At 39.0% G+C, this 22,562-nt stretch overlaps 1 protein-coding gene across 1 annotated transcript in view; it reads right to left on the bottom strand.

The window, feature by feature from the left end:
• Positions 1 to 22,562, bottom strand: part of adamts16 (ADAM metallopeptidase with thrombospondin type 1 motif 16) — a 112,125-nt gene that overhangs the window by 7,665 nt on the left and 81,898 nt on the right. The window contains exons 18-19 of the mRNA XM_031904195.1: positions 21,885 to 22,011; positions 590 to 791 (exon numbers count right to left, since the gene is read on the bottom strand). Coding sequence (XP_031760055.1) covers positions 590 to 791; positions 21,885 to 22,011 — 329 coding nt within the window. The remainder of the gene's footprint in view (positions 1 to 589; positions 792 to 21,884; positions 22,012 to 22,562) is intronic.

Below are 22,562 nucleotides of genomic sequence, written 5' to 3'. Positions count from 1 at the left end.
AAATACAAACAATTTGGATCATGTTTTCCCCAGTATATGAAACTTTAATGGAAAATCAATACACATAAAATACATTAACTCATAATATAATGAATAAAACAGTACATTTTAAGAAGGCATGAATAGTACAGTAATCTTAAAGGAGAGCCTACATCATTAAGCATCGTTAAACAGTGTTGTCTGGATCTTGTCCTTTGAAATCATTCACTCAAGTACTATTTAAGCAAGTTAGATACCCCTGCTGTTATTCCTTGTCCCACAGAGCCACCCTTTATTTGTATGGACAGAAAATGGTTTATTTTTCTTTTTGTATAACATACTTTAACTTTCTGCCACAAGGAAATATATGTGTTCCTATTTGTAAAAGTTGCCTTTCTCTTATCTTGAACAAGACTGATCTAGTATATGTTATCTGGAAAGCAATGGTTTAGGCACTCACCATTATGGATGCACCATAGTACGGACAGTTGGGTTGGCAAGCAGACTATAGATAATTCTGGGAATGGTTCACTGAAATGCTCATGAAACCCTCATCTTAAAAAGAATACCAACACCAAATATGCTATGTCATAAGAGGCTTTGAACTTACTTCTGACCAAGTTCCAACACTCCATGCTGGTGGGCAGCTCTGCGTGTTACATATCTGCCTATGAAGTGGGGGAGGCATGGTGCACAGTTTGTTTGCTACAATCTCCAGTTTGAAATGTTTTCTTTGTTTGCACTGAACTTGTCTAAACTGTTCTCCACTACCACATGTTTGACTGCACTCTGTCCAGTTGCCAACTGACCACCTAAAGAAATAAAGGATAAAGCTTGAAAATGTGTTACTGAAATGAATAAGTTGTATGTATTATTTTTTCATCCACATTAAGGTTATCTACAAAGTCATTTTGCCTAAACCAGAATCGTGCACAATATTATAACTGTATTGTATAAAATTACATATAAACAACTTTGTAGGGGAATGTTTTGCGGCATCAAAAGCTGAAGGGGCAGGGCAGGTTGAATGGAGGGCAGAAGGGAATGTCAGAGATATAACCCTCCCTGACTACAGGATGACAATAGGACTAGTCCCTGCATTCACATTACACTAAAGGTGGCCATACACGTGGTGATCTGACGTCAGGCGCCTTCTATGGCGCCCGATCAAAATTTTCAAACTGGTCCCATCGGCGAGTCGTCCGATATCAGCAGCTTCCTGCGATATCGGTCGACTCGCCGACATGCCATACACGCACCGATTATCGTACGAAACAAGGTTTCGAACGATAATATCGGTGCGTGTATGGCCACCTTAAGAGCTAATTTTGTTATCCCTGTTTTTTCTTACTTGCTAGAAAGCCATTCAAATCAAAACTGCTTAATTGAGAGAATTTCACAACTCATTGTGGGGTATATGCTTTATCAATAATTTGATTAAACAGACTTCACTGCAGATCCTAGTCTGCCATTCATCTTTATTGTGAAACACAAACACAAATGTGGGCATTAACCACTTCACCTTTTGTGTCAACTAGGGATGCAATAAATCCAGGATTCAGTTCGGGTTTCGGCCAAGATTCTGCCTTTTTCAGAAGGATTTGGACAAATTCACACTCCTGGCTGAATCGAATCTGAATCTATAAAACCATGTGACTTTTAGTCACATAAACATGGACGTTAACAATTTTTTGCAGCATACTATGCTCGTGGTTCTCTTAAAGGAACAGTAACACCAAAAAATGAAAGTGTTTTAAAGTAATTGAAATATAACGTACTGTTACCCTGCAATGGTAAAACTAAGGTGTTTGCTTCAGGAACACTACTATAGTTTATATAAATACGCTGCTGTGTAGCCACGGGGGCAGCCATTCAAGCTGAAAAAAAGGAGAAAAGGCACAGGTTACATAGCAGATAACAAGACACCATTGTATTCTACAGGGTTTTTCTGTTAGCTGCTATATAACCTGTGCCTTTTCTTCTTTTGAATGGCTGCCCCCATGGCTACACACCAGGGTTTATATAAACTCTAGTTATGTTTCTGAAGCAAACACACAACTTTTACCAGTGCAGGGCAGCAGTACATTATAGTTTAATTTCTTTAAAATATATAGTTTTTTTGGTGTTGCTGTTCCTTTAAACACTTCGATATCCAGATTTGCATGCAAATTAGGATTAGGATTTGGTTCAGTATTTGGCCGAATGTTTTACAAAGGATTCGGTGTTCGGCCAAATCCCAAAATGGTGGATTCAGTGCATCACTAGTGTCAACCAATTTATATTATATCGGAAGTGGCACAAGCGTGACATTAATGTTATGCAGTGTTTTGACATACTGTGGCATACTTTGACATGCTGTACCAGTTTTTATAAGGTATGTTAACTATAATGGTAACAACAGATTAAATAATGTATTGACCTATATTCCCATCAATTCCCAGCAAATTATGTTTTTACCACTTCATAAATATTGATAAATATTTGGCAGAATATTCCACATTTTTTAAATTGGATAATTAAGCAAATATTAAGCAGATATTCATACAAACCACATGTGTATGTGTATATATATATATATATATATATATACAGGGTTGGATTAACAGCACACACATGGACTGAATAAAGCCTCACATTTATTCATCTAATCCTATGTGACTCTTTGTGTAAAACTCCTGTGTGTGCTGTTAATCCAACCCTGTATATCTACACTTCCTGTACGGGCACCCAGGTATTATCCACTTTGCAGTTATTTATTTGTAAAAAATGTTTGGAATCATGTATGATTTTCGTTCCACTTCTCACGTGTACACCACTTTGTATTGGTCTTTCACGTGGAATTCCAATAAAATTGATTCATGTTTGTGGCTGTAATGTGACAAAATGTGGAAAAGTTCAAGGGGGCCGAATACTTTTGCAAGCCACTGTATATATACATATATGTGTGTGTGTGTGTGTAGGATTATTTTTGAATTGCTTAATATGTTTAGGCAATGGTCTAACAACCCACAGACTGATAATGTGCCAAATGCAAGGAAGGATACATAATATATGGCATGAAGCAAAAAAGGATACATAATATATGGCATGTGTGTAATAAAATCTGTTATATTATTCTGCTATTTAAAGCGACATATGCCGTTTTCAACTAAAGGTTATTCAATTTCTTCCATCAACAGGGGAGAACACCAAGCAGCTGTTCTTTTGTGAGATAGCAGCTGAAATATCTGAAGAGAGAACTTTAGTTTTGGAAGTCATTTGCCTCTCCTAAGAAAGGACATAAAGCATCTCTAAAGAAAATTATCTTCATTCTAGTGTTTAAACACTAGAATACCACGGGACACTTCTTAAAATTAAAGCAAAATTGCTCAGAACCTGCATGATTTTGTGAGACAGCCCTGTATCTTGAGGGACATGAATAACAAGTATTTTTTTGGTATTCTCAAAGGCTGCTTTGCTACAAGCTAATGTATGGATAGGAAATGTTTAATATTTAGAGATTCTGGGATGAACACAGTTTTTAGTACAACCTATAGCCTATAGGTTGACAAACTATGTGGAAAATAGGGAGATAAATATAATTGAGCAGAATAAAAACCACTCTCCATCTAATGTTATATTTCATGGAGTATGGCAAAGAGAAGCCTGGATCACTCAATGTAAGTGTAGGAGGCATCTGTGTACCACTTGTGCAAAAGTATACAAATTGTATACTATGTACAAACCTTCATACAAACTGTAGGGTTAACTACCCAAAGAGAAAAAAAAAATCCTGATTAGAACTTTGTTGACTTCAACTTCATGCAGCATAGGGTTACCACTATTCTAAGATGGCAGTTATGACCAATGATGCACATCAAAGTGCTTGCATCACAGATGTTTTGGTTGGAATGCGGGTCTGCAGGTTAGCTTGGGGACATAAGCCAATAGGCTTATGTTCCCAAGCTAACCTGCAGACCCGCATTCCAACCAAAACATCTGTGATGCAAGCCAGGGGGTTAATGTGTCACCAAAATAAATATATTTTGGTGACACATTAACCCTCTGTCTAGCCTATTTTTTCTGCTTAATGAAAATATGGGGGATGTTGTTGGTGATTTGTAGTTATATTTATTCACGTTCTTCTGTGAAAGACTTTCTGCTCTCAGAAAAATTCTTCAGGGAACAGGCACAAGTCTGCTCAGTTTGCTCCCTTTCCTCTCTCCCTCCCTTCTCCCCTTCCCCATCCCATCATAATTTGCTTCCCCCTCTTAACTCTGTAATCTGAGCTACCAGCAGCCAGATCTGCAGCATGGAAGCTATTGAGACCAAGCTAAAATGGCAGCTGCTATCTTAAATAAACAGAGGGACTTCTAGGGCTGTTTACTCTGGTATGGTAAAGCTTTCTGCAGAATAAATATAGTGCTCTAGCACTAATGTGGCTAATCTATTCACAGTAAAATGGCAAAATGCTTTTTCTTCTCCTTTAACGTAATTAATATATAATATATTGTTGTCCTGCACTGGTAAAAGTTATTTGTTTGCATAAGAAACACTGCTATAGTTTATACAAATTAGCTGCTATGTAGCCATTGGGGTAGCATAAGTTACATATCAGATAACAGATAAGGTCTGTAAAACATCATTGTATACTACAGAGCTGAGTATCTGCTAAGTAACCTGTGCCTTTTGTCCTGTTTTCCATCTTCAATGGTTGTCCCCATGCAGCTTATTTACAGTACATGAACTATAGTAGTGTTTCTGAAGCAAGCACACAGAGAGAAGCCTCTATTACTAAGAGACATAAACTGAATTCTTGTGGAGGATAGGTCAGAGTTAAAGAGTCCCTATGGACAGAAAAGATGAATGCATGCTCAAATGTTCCTACACAGCTGGGTTACCTCATGTAAACTAGCTTTAGCAGCTTCTGGTGTTCCTCGCTTCACTTGATTTTGGCTTAGACAGTTTGGGGGGGGGGGGCAGAGTTTCTAGTAAAGACTTGATGTAGTCCCTATCTAAAATCTCTATGGCTATGGTTTTGTATTAGCCAAAACTAATACATGGTTGTCAAAATATGTTCTGCCTTTGTAAGCCTTCATTCTTCATTGCATTAACTTTACAGCGCACATGTGCTGTTTGCAAGTGTAAATGTCACTGAGGATGTGTGAAAGGGAAAATGGCCGCTGGCTGAAAGTTGCTATTTGTTTGAGAAAAATGCAATGTGCTCGCGAATGGAGGGGATATATTCACTAGAAATGATGTGATATGGGTGGGGGAAATGTGCCCAACTTATACACATGGTAGGAAATGTAGGGTTTACTTGTCCTTTAAGGGAGGACTGTACCCTAAAAATTATATTTTTACTCTTTAAGCATCTTTGTGTATTAACTACTTTTTTTTATTTACTTATGACTACTGGAGGTAATGCCTATTTATAGGTTGGGTTTTATTAACTTTTACTTTTGGCTCCACTTACCCTGTATAGCAGTAGAGACAACATAAATTGTGTGCTTTCTGCTGAAGGGACAAAAAGAAAGTAAATTACAGTAAGTATAAATGTACTAATTGGAGACGCTGGCTTTGACCACAGACAACAGCAACTTTTTAGGCCACCTTTTGGCTTTTTTTCAAGCTTATCAATGCACACATAACAAATACTTTTTATAGGCAACATAACAGCACCATCTACTGATATAGTAAAGATTAAAGTTTAAAGGAGAAGGAAAGGCTACTAAAGAGTTAATCTCAAGCTGCAGGCATACCTTCAGTTGTCTCAATAGTGCCCTTAAGTCTCCCCATATTTCAATCGTTCAGAAGGTCAGAAGCCAAACCGGAAGAAAAAACGCTGAGCTGGGTAAAGAGGATTCCCATAATGCATCGCTCCTGCACAGACACTAAGACCGGCTTCTTTAGGTGGCCCATGCGCATCTGCATCTTCTTTGAGCGCGCACAAGCAGGAGCACGCCCCTTCCCACGGACCCTATGCACAGTACTGCACGTCGCGCTAGCGTCTGGGGGGGATTCGCGCAGGCGCATTAGGTTAAGCGCCTGCGTTCAGTTTAATCGGACAGTGCACGGAATATACAGCATATAAAGGTAAAAAAATATAGCGATCAGCTACAGGGACATTAGGACTTTGCATTAATGGGGTCGAGATTTTACCCTTTCCTTCTCCTTTAAAGGGATACAATAAAACAACAGGCTTTACAAAGTATCAACATACCACTCATCTGTTCATTTAATCCCAACAGTCAGTTAATACAAAGCATCTGTAAAAAAGATTATATCATAATTTAAAACTTTATTATTGCAAAATGTCACAGAAATTGTACTTTCTAAACAGTCCCAGGGGTAACAATGTTTCTATCTTGTGAATACAAATACTGTAGCTTCCTATTTTTATGCTCTATAATTAACTTCCTTACACTCTGGAATTTTGTCACACATATTATAGTCTGTTCGAAGTATCAGTAAGGTACCATATAACTGCTGTTTGAAGTACCAGTATGGTGATGTAGTTTATAACACCTGTAAGGGCACCCCTATACAAATATTAGCTTTTCTCCAGAATATTTGCTATTTATGTAATTGAGTGCCCATGTGGGCTATTATATATGTGGTAGACATGCAGAAGCATAAGGGAGAGAATAAAAGAATGTAAACCTGTTATCAAGAAAAAAAAAAAGTACAGTAAGTGGTGGCCTGTCCAGGCCCGGATTTGTGGAGAGGCCACAAAGGCCCAGGCCTAGGGCGGCAGAAACCTGGGGGCGGCAGAAACCTGGGGGCGGCAGAAACCTGGGGGCGGCATGCCGCCCCGCCGCACAAAAATCATCTAAAAATTTGTGTTCCCATACGGAGCAATGGGGACTTCTCCCCACTGCTCCGTATGCAAGTTTGGCCTATGGCGCATGCGCACTTGCAAACCCCGCCCCCTCCCGCTCACACATGCGCACTCGGGGGGGCGTGCGACAGGGGGCGGCCTCGGGGCAGCAAATTTGTAAATCCGGCCCTGGGCCTGTCACTTTGTGGTGATGGGACATTGAGCACAACAGCTGAAGTTTGAGGTGTTGGTGGTAGAGGATGTTCCTAAACCAATGACATGGAGGTTATAGGGCTAAGGAGTTATGCAAAAAGGAAGCCTTTTGGATCCAGCGGTTTGAAACATTGGTAGTAGCTCATAAACTGAATAGAGATTCTGATTTACACAATATTTTTATTGTTGATGCTTTTAATTGTGGTTTTATATTCTTATTTTTTACATGTTGTATTTATGAAGTATTGGGATTAAAAGTTAAGTGCTATGTTGATACTTTGCAATTGCTGTTGCCTTTAAAATAGTTTTAATATTGACCCTTTCAGTAGATGGTGCTCTTAACTTGCCAATAAAATTGATTTGCTGTGTGAGCATTGGTAATCTTGAACAAGACCAAAGAAGGCCTGAAATGTTGGAATGGTCAAAAGCAGTGTCTCAAATAAAGACTTTTTAATCTTTTACACAGGGATGGTGTTGTTAATCTAATTTATTGATAACGTTTTCAGGATTTTAAAACATTTAAACATTTTAAGCCCAATATGATTGTTTTGCCACCAATAAGGTGTTGATTAATACTGGTGTGTAGATCACTTCTGTCCGTGTTATAATAAGAATAGATAATAAGAAATCACAAAAGTTCCAAGCATTTATTAGCAGTGCATATCATCAAGCTGTTTTTAAGCTCATCTTTTCTTGTATTTACTATTTTATCATTACAGAGAAAAAAGAAACAATTTTTAAAATGAAAATGATTTCCTTGTAATCAACTCCTGGATAAGGGATTCCCATACCTCTACAAACCCGAATTTTAGGAAGGCCATCTCCCAGACTCAATTTGAATCAAATAAATCCAATTTTAAAAATGATTTCCTTTTTCTCTGTAATAATAAAACAGTTCATTTTACTTGATCATAACTAAGATGTAATTTTTCCTCAGGTCCCAAGCATTCTGGATAACAGACCCCAGACCTGTAAAAGAAAAAATTGGACCAGTTTCTGAAAATTAGTAGTAGTATTTTACCAAGATAAATTAAATTCCTGCCTATTCTATATAATATACCCTAACTTTCCAGATACAGGGATGGTACATAAAAAGTCCTGAACATACAGATTTACATAAAAAACGATACAAGAGTTAAAGAGGACCCTGCCCAAACAATGTAAGAGACAATCTACAATATTTCAGCATATTTGCTAATCAACTAGCAGTAACCTAAGTTTCACTTAAAAAGGACACAAAAGGATGAACTTGATGACAAAATCTCCTTTTTCAACCTATGTTACTGTTTGCTTTATGACATTGTTGTGGATGTAATTATATTTGTTGATTATGATTTTGTATGAGAATATATACTAGTTTGTTTTATCTATGGATATATTATAGTAATTCCACCCCCCCCCCCCCCACTCCACACACACAGCTATGGACTTTGGGCCATTGCACCAGAAGAATAACAATCAGCACTCACCAAACAGGCTAAGTTCAAAGGAATGGTGCATGTCACATGGTGTCCACTTGTCACCCGAATATTCAGATAGATTTGTTTTTAATTGGGTTATTATTTCTGTTTTGTTTTTACAGATGGGGTCTGGACATATATATATATATGGATGAGTGTGCTTCATAATTGATGAATACATAAGGTCCAGAAGTATTTTAATCATTTATTCTATAATACAGCGATTTTACATTATACCACTAGTTGGCGATGTGAGATTGTATAAAGCTGTCTGATCATTTGTGAAGAGCCAAGCATTGGCCTGAAACATTGCATTGTCGGAGATCTAAAGCCATGCGATATTTAATAAAGGCTTTTTAAGATATATTTTCCTATTGGTGCTGTTTTCTACATTTCGCCATTGCACCAGAGCCATCAAAGTGTGCTGTTTGTTACCTTGAGACACAAGTGATGGACGACTCTCCTGTAAACCAGTTCAACCTTATTTGTGTGACTTCAGTACAGCACACAGTTTTGGTACTCTTCTCCTTCCTAAGCTTTCCCTGACAAGCACTTCTTTCCCTTACCTTCTCACTGCCAAAATGGCTACTGCATTTCCTGTTCCTCTTTCCTTTATTTACTTTTCTTTCTCACACAACTTTATTACTTAACTTTAGAACACACTGCCACCTAGTAGCTAAACTAATTTGTATTAACTATTAACATTTTACATACTTACATGTTAGTATTGTTTTCTGTCTAGTACCGAGTTTTTGGGGCACATTTACTAACCCACGAACGGGCTGAATGCGTCCGATTGAGTTTTTTTCGTAATGATCGGTAATTTTGCTATTTTTTCGGCGTCTTTACGATTTTTGCGTAAAAACGCGAGTTTTTCGTAGCCATTACGAAAGTTGCGCAAAGTCGCGATTTTTTCGTAGCGTTAAAACTTGCGCGAAACGTCGCGCCTTTTAAGTTTTAACGCTATGAAAAAATCGTGACTTTGCGCAACTTTCGTAAAGACACCGAAAAACTCGCGTTTTTACGCAAAAATCGTAAAGACGCCGAAAAAATCGCAAAAAATACGAAAAAGTCGCAAAATGTTCGTTTCCAATCGGAATTTTTCCAATTCGGATTCGAAATCGTGTCTTAGTAAAACAGCCCCTTTGTTAGAAAAGCTTGAGCCCTGATAAATCTTAGAGTAAGGTGGGACACTGAAACAGACACAGATATAAGGTACTTCGAGTCACATTATATATTGAGTGAGACAGTTTTCTAGAGCTATCGAAGATACCGGAATCTGTATTAAATTAATGTAAAAAGAAAATAAGACACAGATCTAATCTTTGAACAAGGGACAGATAACTGTGTTTCATAGAATACATTTCTTAGTGTGGTATATTTTTCCCTTCATATAAATGACTCAAATTTCATGATCAGCTATGAGGGTAGACAAGGAGAATATGACTCGCAAGCCTATGATCCATAAGGTCATATTCACATACTCCAGAGTAAAAAGTACATTTCAGACACCTGTTGGTAATCCAACAACTGGAAAAGAGATAGCAAGTCTATGATGATGTATTTATAACACTACTGTACTCAATAATATGTCAAAGGGTTGTGTACTGTAACTATACTGTTACAACTGGGGCAACTGCCAAAATTTCTACTGCTGTTATAAATCAGTCCTATCTGTTTTGTACAACTCTGGCGTGAAGTTCTGGAAATGACTACTTCATGCTTGGGTGTGTGTTTTCTTTATGTTAAAACAAAATGACATTTACAGTTTGAAGATTTTTATTAGAGCATTGCTGCATTTATTGTTTTATTAACAGTTTTATTAACATTTGGATATTTAATGGACACCTCGACAAACACAATAAGTTTATCTAATTTAAAAGGTATATTTACTTATGCACAATGCACTAATCAAAATCGTGTATCTCTATTAGCATCAAATTAGAACAGCGAGCAGATTCTTCTATATGGGCAGATGTCACCATGATTAATATGTACTGCAGCCCCAGGCACCCTAGGTGTGGCGCATGCGTAATGCTCCAGACTGCAGGACTGACTGTGAACAGTATAGAATTTAATCACATGAGTAACCTGCATATCATTGTTGACCTTGAGTTCTACTGCTTTTGTTATATTTAGAAGAGCTACATGGGTGCTTTTCCTTTCCATGCTCATTACAACTTTATGGCCACCAACTTGGATTTTTCTTGACCACAAACCCTTAAACCCACAATTGTTGAGAGTGCAAGATGGTGGCCACAAAGTGGGTACACACCAATGCAACTGTTATACACTGGAAAAAACAAAACAGATCAGATGATCTCCTGTGTCTTATAAAGTATAACTAACTTAATTTTTATTTTGATTATGGAACATTTCAGTAGAAAAAAAAAACTGTGCTTTGCAGGCCCCAGATTGGAGTTTTAAAATTAGTTAGTAAACTATCAGGGGCCATTCATTAAAGTCCGAATGAGTAAAATTCATATTTTTTCTAACTTTTAGAACTTTGCGTATTTTCTACAGTATTTTCGTTAAATTCCGAGACTTTTTTATACTTTGCGTCAATTTGTGTGACAAAATCATATTTGTCGTAACGGCTACGAAAGTTTCAGAATTCATTCAAGCTTCGGTATCGTGACTTCCTTTTGGCCAGGTTAGAGCTGCAGAGTGCCATTGAGTCCAATAGAAGGCTTCCAAAATCATGCATTGAAAGTTCAAAGTCAGAAAGGTTTTTGCGCCTTTTACGATGGTCCAGATAACTGTTGAATTGGACCACAATATTTTTATATGGCCACGATACTAATTTCTGCGCAATTAATGCACATCTGAAATTGTATGATCCAGTCACAATGGTACCATGATTCTCATTGATGCAGGTGTTAATCCTTTAAAGTACATGACTGGAAGTGTGAACTGTTGTGAAACTGCCGGGGTAAGGATCTCAAAGCAGCATTGAATGTTGATGACAAGTGGTGTTGCAGGCCCCCTCCTCTGTTCAGGGATGGTTTTTCCAGGCTGGCATAAATGGCCTCTTTCACATCTCTTTTAAACCATCTGTCCGCTCGGCCCAAAATATGCACGTTACTGTCCTCAAAAGAGTGTCCTTTTTCTTTGCGCTGTAGATAGGCTGCTGAGTCTTGTCCAGAGGAGTTCACCCTTCTCTGTTGGACCATTCTCTTACAGAGAGGTTGTTTTGTCTCCCCAATGTATAAGTCAGAGCACTCTTCACTACACTGGACAGCATAGACTACATTACTTTTCATGTGCTTTGGTGTAGGGTCTTTAGGGTGTTCCAGCAACATATGGGATGACTATGTTGCTTTGCTTGCTGTTTTGTTCCCTTCTGTTTATTGATCTGGTCTTTGGATTGGATGTCTGTGACTGTACTACCCTCAAGGGTTTAAATTCCATACCAGTCATTTGAACTGAAGAAGCCTCTTGGAAGAGTGGTGAAACGTTTTCAAGAAAAACTCAGAAAAGTCCAGTTGTTTTAGACTTAATTCATAATTACATTTTCATTGTTAACTTTGTAATGCTATAAATGAATTTTGTTATTTTTGTTGTGGATAACACAGGTGGTGTTTTGATGCAAAAATAAAAATTGCTACTTGATGTATGGATTACTGCTAGTGGGGTGTCTGTTATATGGGTACCCAGGGTTGTTAGCTTTTCTTGCCGAGACCAATGTAGGTCTTTACTGAGAATAGTAGTCATGACCACAACGGATGTGTTGAACAAGAACTAACTTTATGCAGGCTTCTCAGAATACAGGACAGGGCAGACTAGAGTAAACCAACCAGAAAATTTGCTATAAGTTTCATGAGTATGAGTCACACATACTTCACACAGGGTATCTCCTTTAAAGCCTCCAGGACCCTTGGCCTCCTTGCCAAGAACAGGTGAGGGAGACGCTGAAGACAGAGGAGGGAAGTAGCCCACCTGCAAATGGTGGGGGGCTTTGAACTAGGGGTAGGCAAAAGAGGAGGTATGTGCCTAGTGCCCCCTTACAGTTGTGCTGTAGGCATATGCCTCTTCTGCCTCAGCTGCCTCTCTATAACTTTTCTTCAAGGTCGCTATCCTAAGCCCATACACTCACAATCCCTCTCTGGTGTACAATCACCCCTGGGGCTCTACCCCAAAAACCGTCTCCTCGTGGAAACCAAGCTGTCCTTAGTAGCTAGCCTGTTTAGCTCTTGATCCTAGAACAAGCTAGTGTAGGGACCCATAGGGTTAAGCTCCCTATGGCTTTACCCCTACCTCTTCACAATCTTTACTGTTATTGGGCAGAGCCCTAATACTCAGGTTTCAGTTATGTAACTGTATTCCCTATAGGTTGATACAGGTAGACCACTCCCCTTGCAGACTGATATAGTGTCTAGCATGGAGGAGTGGCTTCCTCTTTTGGCTGAGCCTGGGAGCAGACTGTAGGCCCCAGAAGCCATTTGTACCCTAGGGGACCAATTACCCTAGTGAAAGTCGGGGACAGGGCCCCGTGAATGAGGATAAGTAAGCACAGCAGAAAATTTCATAGCACTCTCTAGGAGAAGTGAGCATAGTCAGCTTCAGCTATAAAGGGCAGCCATTAGCCCCACCAAAGGAGACTCTAAGGGTTTAGCCTACCCCAGGCTCTGTATGCCTTGCTGTAGGGACCACAGTAAAGACAAAGGATTTAGGCTAGTATTTACCCCTGAACCACCGTTGGCTGTAGGGATCCGTTCCAGTAAAGGGCATCCATCTTGGGACTCCTGGCTACTATGCAAAGGCATATCTCCATTGTGGGCTACACTGTCTCTGTATGTCACAACTGCTGCTAACCACTGTGACATTCTATATCAACTGCTTGTGAGTATATGATTACCCTGCCTAACACCTGTGGTGTGTAACAATAAATCTGTATTATAGTTCACCATAAGAATCCTCTGGCGTGCATTTATACCATCCGCACCACACAACCTCAGTAAGTTGTAGTTCAACTACACCCTCAGCTCCATAGTACTTCTCCCACTTAGCGGAGGCCCATGCCTAAGAATTAAGGGTCGCATGTAACACGTGCTCTACACTACGCTACTAGCCTGGGTTTGCCTAAACTAAGTCAAAATAGTGTTACACTAGTTTCACCTTCTACCTATCAATTAACCCAAGTAAGGTTTTGGGTAGCCATCTGTGACGTCTGACAGTCTATTGATCTTATCAGGCCAAAAGTGGAAGTGCACAACTCATACACTGTCTTATATAGGCTTTCAGGTGGATTTGGCACCACCTGCTGACTGGCCCTATATATAGATTTAACAATTTACACTTAATAAAATAAATTCTTTATTTTACCCCTTTACATGCTCCATATGTAATGAGGTGCCACAGAGTCAAGAATATAAAGTATAAATGATTCATTTATCTCAATAGTGCTGCTGCTTAATGGTAGCGAGACTGCAACAGCCTTCATATTATCACTAAAGGGGACAAAGGAGAAACACAGAGATGAACTTATTTGAGAAACATGCATTTTGCAAGACCATATGTCAGGCAGTACTGAACTAAATTACATTGTCCAATCGTTCATTGGAGATTAATGAAGATGTATTTGAATTGTAATAAATGGGAATTTCATTATTTTAATTTATTAACTATGGACTTTTAGAAAAATATGTGATTATTCTAATGCTAGATGCCCCCCTCTGCCTTAAGTTAGTTTTTGGTCATCTGGTAAGTTGATAACAGCAGAAGTGAGTGTTTAAAAAAAAATATTTAAATGCAAATAGCAAGTTTTAAAAAAGAATAAATAGTGAATGCTCATTCATTTGTAATTTAATGCTGGCATGTCATAAATGATAACATTTTCTTTTTGCTGATTTTGGCTAAAGCTACATTAAATCTTGTCTTCAGGTCCTCTCCTCTTTGCCTTTCAGTCTTTAACTTAAATCACTGCATTTTAGCTGGGGTACATAAAACCTCACCTTTTGAGCTGCTAAAATGTCAATATGAAGAGCAAAAAAAATAATTAATAATGTAACCAAAAACTATAAACAAACTGATTTGCAACTGAATTGCAAAACTGTGAATATTACTAGTAATGAGTGAATTTTTTTGCTAGGCATGGATTAGCAGAGAATTTCCGCATTTTGTCAATGGTGCATCTTTTCGCAAAACAGGCGCATAAATTCGCTACTGAAAAAATGTGTGTGCGTAAAAAAAAGTTGTGCTCTCAAAAAAATGACATGCATTTTAAAAAGTTGTGTTTCGTGAATTTTCCGCTGTTTCGTGAATTTTTCTGCAGTCTTGTACCGAACCGAACAGAATTTGGTCATCGCTATCTATATATTACAGGTTTCATACAGCCCATGATGGTCTTTTTCCCTTTGCTAGCAATCTATAATATATTTGTTGCAAACAATTTATTATCTCTTACCGTATGTATTATGTATTATACTCCATTCACATTAGTCCCTGCGCCGGTGGGTCAATAGCATATTTATACGCACTGGGGTGTATACAGATTTGGGGTGGGGCATGGGGTGAACATGCAAAATCCTTGCAGCTAGTGCCCTGGTGGAAATGGAACCTATTATACCTGCACTGAATGGCAACATTGCTAATCATTGTGTCACCCACAGTGTGCAGCATACAATTATTAATGCTGCTTGCTGGAACATCTCCTGTTATGTTGTACACTAGAGGAGCTGGTTATCTTTTCAGACTAAGGTAAATTAGTATTACATGTATTAATTGAAACAGAATTCCAAGGTAAAGTCAGTAAATATGCCATACAACATAAAAACTGATAGTTTAGCCGAACCACACCTTATCAGTATGAAGGACCTAAATTCCAATGGCAAAACAGTCTGTTTTAACCTTGCTGGAACAGTTCAATAAAGGATAATGCTCAAGCATTTTCATACACTAACTTCTGTGAAATGGTGAAAATAATTTATTTAAACGAACAAAGGACCTTATACGCACACCCTTAACTCTCCTCAAAAATTTGTGCTCGGTGCTCACTGCGGGGGGATCGGCACCCTCCTAAAAAATCCAAATAGAAGAAAGCAATGGCACTCAAGAGCTGCGAACGGGACTAGCCCTTTAGATACTTTATTACGGAAGTGCAACGTTTCAGGGCAAAACAACCCCTTGCTTGACAAAGGGGTTGTTTTGCCCTGAAACGTTGCACTTCCGTAATAAAGTATCTAAAGGGCTAGTCCCGTTCGCAGCTCTTGAGTGCCATTGCTTTCTTCTATTTGGAAAATAATTTATTAAACATTGCTTTGCATGACAGAAAACTGTAACCACCATATATATTTTGTAAAGATCATATGTATTAGACGAAAACGTTTGGGCGTAGACTGTAAAAATATTTAGACCTATTTCCACTTACTTTGTCTGCAAAGCAATGAATGTGAGACTTCAGAAATTGTGATAGGAGCTATGGGGAATGAGGAGGTCACTTGATCTATATCCATTCTGTTGCTGTGTTTCATAAAGTTTAGACATCTCAACTGCACAGTTGTAGGATTATGACATCAGTTGGATTTATTTAAAAATTACAAATATATCTGCCTCAGGTGGATTGTAAAGTATGCTGTGTAACACAGCTAGCATAAATACTGTATGGCTGTCATATTTCCAAAGCTATGCAGTGTCTGGTCTATGATAAGGAAATTAGCAGATGCTTGCTTATTGACAAAACATGTCTATTGCAGACTTAAAACATACCCTATTTGTCCCAAGACCTAAATTATGCTAAGCAAATTACTTGTATTTATCTAGCATGAGTCATGAGTCAATGTGTATTTTGTAATGGCAATACATATAATAGACGGGTAATATGGATGGCTAATATATTATTTTTAATGTTTACAGTCATTAAAGGAGAAAGAAAGGTAAAAACTAAGCTTTATCATAAAGGTCTATGTAAATACAGCCATAAGCACTCACAGAAACGCTGCACTGAGTTCTCTGTCAAAAGATTTGTTGTGTCTGTTTTCCTGTGCCAGAGACATGCAGCTCTCTCCTCTTTCCCCTCTCCTGCTCCCCCTCCCTCAAAAATGCTAAGAACTCACCCCCCCTTAGGAATGTGGATCTGAGCCAATCAGCAGAAGGCTTCCTCATAGTCTAACTAACTGAGCATGTACACTGGTATTGGTGCAGGAGCGAGGCATTATGGGAACTTTCTTTACATAGCTCAACATTTTTTCTTTGGCTTCTGATCATCTGAACAGGTGAAATATTGGGAGACTTAAAGGACATGTAAACCCCACTGACAAAAATTTCAGTGAACAACCTCTTTGAAATCTTTTAATACTTGCCACTCTGGTTGTCCAGAGGTTAACAGTTAGGCTGCAGCATTCCCTTAATCACTTGCATTTCCTTCTCCTCCTGTAACCCACTCGGCCCCCTCCCTCGGGAATTTGCTTTGGCTGTTGGCTTGTGGGCATGCTCAGTTGTTCCAAGCTCAGATTACTAAACCCTCCAGTCTAGCAGCCAATGAAGACATGGAGTTGCTGGTTCCCATAGAAACTCAGCTCCTAACCCCCTCTCCTCAGCTTAGCTTAACCATTACAGTTCTCAAACAAAGTAAAACGTTTATCAGAGACAGTTCTGCCTGTGTGAGCCTTGACCCTTGATGAAATTTATGCTGAATAAGGGTCTTTGTGTGTGTTTGCTCTTTGCAGATTTAAATGTAACTGTTGATGTGTCAGAAAAAAAATGGCTGCTGGGTGAAAGCTGTTATTTGCTTTAGGAAAATGTGATGGTGCTGGAAAACGAAGGGGATAAATGCAGTATAAACTATGCCATTTGGGTGGGGAAGACCTGCCCAACTGATATACATTGTAGAAAAATGTAGGCTTTACATGTCCTTTAACCCTTTTACTGCCAGCCGTATTGAACAAAGCGGAACTTCTACTGCCAGACAGTTTTTGAACATTTTGCACTGTTTCACTTTAGGGGCCTTTCCTCGGCGGGACTTTTAGTTTACCCAGGAAAACAATATATTGTTTTTTTCAGGACAACCTAAGCTTTCATAATATGGTATGAAAATTGTGTAATTGCAATTCTGTAACAAGATATAGGCTTCTCAATATCTAAAAAATGAAAAAAAAATATTTTCCATAATATAAACACATACACCAGAAACAAAAATTATTTTATGCACGAAAATACAACTGATTTGGAAAGTCACATGTCTCCTGAACGTGCCAATACCAAATATATATAGTTTTATGGAGATTTCTCATTTGTATAGGTCAAAAACTCCCTGAAGTACACTACCAAAGCACTGCTCCAAAAAGCTGAATACTTTAGATTTTAAAGCAAAAAACTAACACTAACAGAAGGTTTATCCCAGAAAATTATACATTTTTAGAAAGAACAGATTCTGGGGAATCCAGAGTAGGCACAACTGTCTGTCTACTCCAAACTACCAAGTTGCAATGCTTTCCTAAAGTTATTGGTTTTTATCAAAATTTGTGAATTTTTTAAAAAATCGCTTCAAAGCTTCCAGTCTATAGTATCTTATCTACTCAAGGTCATAAAGTAACCAAATAAAACACCCTAAATATGAATGCCAGGGGTCCACTGAACAGTTTGATGCCCAATATGTATAGGTTTACCTAAGTATGTAGCATGTAGGGGCCCCAATGTGAACATACCCCCATATGATCTATCATTTCTGTCATTTCACCTTCTGCAAAATCAACACATTTACATCATTATATGTGGGATAACACTAGTAAAAAGTACACTCACTCCAGAAAGTCATATATTTTTGGAAAGTACACATTCCCCCAAATCTAAAATGAGTACCCATGTCTTTCTATTCCAAAGTACCAAGCTGCAAAGCTTTCCTAAGTTTGACAATTTTTATGGCATTTCCAAAAATCACCTCAAAACTTCCACTATGCAGCATTTTATTTTCTACAGGTCATTAGGTACCAAAATAAAACTCCCTAAATATGAACCCCAGAGGTCTACTGAACAGTTTGATGCCCACTGTACATAGGTTTATCAAAGAACATGGCACTTAGAGACACCCCAAATATACCTTGTGCACACTAATTTCATGGTTTACCTTTACCTAATTCATAAGCACATGGCAGTTTTATGAGGGGTAGAAGCTGCAGAACTGTAGGGTGACCCCTGAAAACCCTATATTATTGGAAAGTACACATTCTGACAAATCCAACATGGGTAAAAAGTCCTTTCTACACCAAACTACCAATCTGCAAAGCTTTCCTAAATTTAGTGGTTTTTATGACATTTCAGAAAATCGCATAAAATTTTTTGCCGCAAAAAAAGTTTGCCGCATTTATCTCACACAATTTCTTGCATACAATGGCAAATCACCCCAAATATGAACACCAGAGGTCTACTGAACAGTTTGATGCCCAATATGCATAGATATACCAAAGTCTGTGGTATGTACTGACCCCAAAACTAAAATAGCGCATAAGGATTTCTCGCCTGCCAACTCAGCTTTAGCACAGAGCCCCCTGACAGCGTATTATGGGCTGTAACCCCCCCAACTATACAGAGACCCCCAGAAAACCATATAGTTTTGGAAAGTACACATTCTGATGAATTCAAAATAGGTAAAGTTATTTTTGTACACCAAAGTTACACATGGCAAACCTATGCTAAAATCAGATCAGGAACACTAATATAGGGATAAAAATGCAATAAAACCACAAAAATCAAATCAAATCAATGAAACAACAAAATAAGTCACATGACAGCATAATTAGTGGTCAGAATATCTGATCCAATAGTCACGCTGTCAAAATAAACAGTTTTTAGAGAAAAAAACTAAAGACAAAGGGGTAAAAAAAAAAAGTAAATAAAAAATAAAAAAAATTTGTGTATACATGTGTGTACACATCTAAAATTTGTGTGACAGTGTGTAAGTGTATATATAAGTATGCTAAAGTGTGCTAAAGAGTGCAAGAGTGTGCAAAATAGCAAAAAAAACCCAAAAAACCTGTGCTAAATTGTGTGTAAATGTGTGTAAGTGTGTGTATTAGGCAAATAAACAGCACTTACCATAAGCAGGTCTCAGGGATCGCAGGCAGGGGTCCTCTTTGTGGTCCTTCCAGCACAGGAAGTGTGTGGGCGGCGCTGGGGGGGGGGGCAAGCAGAGGAAGGAATCACAGCACAAGCAGCACACGCGATACGTGATGCGTAGGTACTACGTTGTTGGCAGATAACGGCTTTTTTTAAAAACAACGTATTACCTACGTTTTTGGCAGGGAAAGGGTTAAGGGCACTACTGAGAGAACTGAAGGTATGCCTGCAGCTTGAGAGTAACTTTTTATTAGCCTTTAATGCCACTTTGTCAGGTTTTACTGGTCATCTCCTACAAAAATTCCTTGTCCTACTCTATGCTCTGCAATATAATAAGCTAAAGATAAAAAAAGTACTTTTATTTTATGCAACAACATATTACTTAAATACTTACCTGTGCTTAACGCAAATAATTAACATAAAGATATTCTGTTTTCATACTATATTCTGACTTTGTTCTTTTTTGTGAACTGGTTGTGTGGAAGGGGCAGGCCTGATAGGCTGTTTCCCATGGCATAAAATAGCACTGGAAATACTCTGTGAAAAGCTATTTGCTCACTCTTGAATTCTGTAGTGATAGTTTCTATCATATATGCGTATGTATATATTTTTGTCACCATTTGATGAAATGTTCTGGTCTACTTGTTTTATTAATGTTTTAAAAATAATTTTGAACTCTACTTTCCATGCATATTAGAGTTGCCACCACAGCCTCTTAAATGATGGCCTCATTTGTATGTTCAATGCTGTAGTGTATTGGTTTCTGTGAAACTATTTCTTGCGCAGAATAAGTACCAAGCATACATTCAATGATATAAGTCTTATCAGGAATTAGTTCAGATTTAAATTGCATTTCTTCTATAACATACACATACCTTTTAAAAACTTGCTTACAGTGTATAAAAACACATATATTTCTTCCTTACATTATAAATTATGTTCTGTAAACCAGTAAAAAAAGAACATGTTCATTGCTATGGCTATGTCACAAAATAGTCTTAGCTACTGGTGGTCATAGACATGTCAAATTCAGTTATTTTGTTTAAAATCACCAGCCAAAAGGTTAAGTATCCAGTTTGGCCTGGTTTCTGGCAGACACATGAGAAATTTACCTTCTGTGTTTGTTTAGAGCAGTGGTTCTCAACCTTCCTAATGCCGCGAACCTTTAATACATTTCCTCATGTTGTGGTGACCTCCACAAAAAGGCAATTTTTTGACCACGCCCACTTTGTGGCCATGCCCCAATTGCCACACCCCATTTTTAAAATAGTACCCACGATGGCCCAATAGACAGCACCCCCATACAGTGCCCCCCATACAGTGCCCCCCATACACAGTGCCTCATTTGCCCCCATAAACAGTACCCCCCCATAGACAGTGCCCCCAATTGACCCCATAGACCATGCCCTCAATTGCCCCACAGACAGTAGCCCCCATAGAAAGTACCCTCCATACACAATGCCCCCATACACAGTGCCCCCCATACACAGTAGCCCCCCATACACAGTGCCCCCCCCATACACAGTGCCCCCCCCATACACAGTGCCCCCCCATACACAGTAGCCCCCCATACACAGTAGCCCCCCATACACAGTGCCCCCATACACAAAGCCCCCCCATACACAGTAGCCCTCCTTACAGTGTCCCCCCCATACACAGTGCCCCCATACACAGTGCCCCCCCATACACAGTGCCCCCCATACACAGTGCCCCCCATACACAGTGTCCCCCCATACAGTGCCCCCATACACAGTACCCCCCCATACACAGAGCCCCCCAATTGCCCCCATAGAGAGTACCTGCAATAGAAAATTCCTCCACAGACTTCTTGCGGCTCCTGCTCCTTATTCGGCTCCTTGTACGGCGGCGACAGGCCCTTTTATAAGGTTGCGCCCGTGCGTACGTGTGACGTCACACGTACGCACGGGCGCAACCTTATAAAAGGACCTGTCACCGACGTACGAGGAGCCGAATAAGAAGCAGGAGCCCAAGAACAGACGATGCCGGAGCGGTCGGCTGCAGCCAGCGCGTCCCGCTGGCCTGGATTGTTTAATCCGGGACAGCGGGACACGCTGTAAAAACCAGGACTGTCGCGACCCCTGAGAAAGGGTCATTCGACCCCCAAAGGGGTCGCGACCCCCAGGTTGAGAACCGCTGGTTTAGAGGGATTGAGCTTGATGGGCTTTTTCAGCCCAAATTAGCTATGTAACTATGTACAAATAATTAATATCACTTTAAAACTTTTTAGCACCTGTGTCATGCCTCTTGACGCAATTATTTATTTATGATGCTACATTTTGCGATCCTAAACCTGCAACAGAAGAACAGTTTACAGATTAATGAAGTCTGTTAGTATTTTGCAGTTTTGTGCTGAATTGTACCTAGGCAGACAGGGTTGTGGATTGCATGGGAGAGGTCCAGTAACTGGTCGATTCTTGGCACTGCAGAAAGAAGTATTAACTTGAACACGCATGTCTTTGTAACACCCTTCCTTGGTGTTCATGTGACCTGCAATGAGAGAATAAATATTAAAGTGTGCCAATGTTATTGCAAACTCTAGAATGACCCCCACTAAAAACAACTATTATTATTGAAAGCCTCACAAGTTTCTCGTAAACATGTAGACCTACTTTAAATATCACTATTCAAATGACAGTTAGGGTTACAGTTCTGCAAATGTCAGTCTTTTACACTGGTCCATAGTAACCACATAAAATAGAACTTTTTCATAGAACTTTATGGCTATATGAAGAAGTAGCAGCAGCTCTTAGCAAATACTGAACATCTCAGAAATGCAAGCTTCTTAATCAGAGATTTTTTTACTGTGAGAGCTGTGGAGTTCTCTCCCTGAATCAGTTGTACTGGCTGATACATTAGATAACTTCAAGAAGGGGTTGGATGGCTTTTTATCAAGTGAGCATACAACAGAGACCTTCCTCGCACACCCTTAACTCTCCAAAATGAGTTAAACGCCCGGTGCTCACTGCCAAAGGGATCGGCACCCTCCAAAAGTCCAGAATTGTCAAGTAATGCAATGGCACTCAAGGCTACAAACGGGA

The sequence above is a fragment of the Xenopus tropicalis genome, chromosome 6 (assembly GCF_000004195.4).
Source record: "Xenopus tropicalis strain Nigerian chromosome 6, UCB_Xtro_10.0, whole genome shotgun sequence".
Lineage (NCBI taxonomy): Eukaryota > Metazoa > Chordata > Amphibia > Anura > Pipidae > Xenopus > Xenopus tropicalis.
Note: the sequence above shows the minus strand (reverse complement) of the source record. Positions and strands in the feature narration are given on the sequence as shown.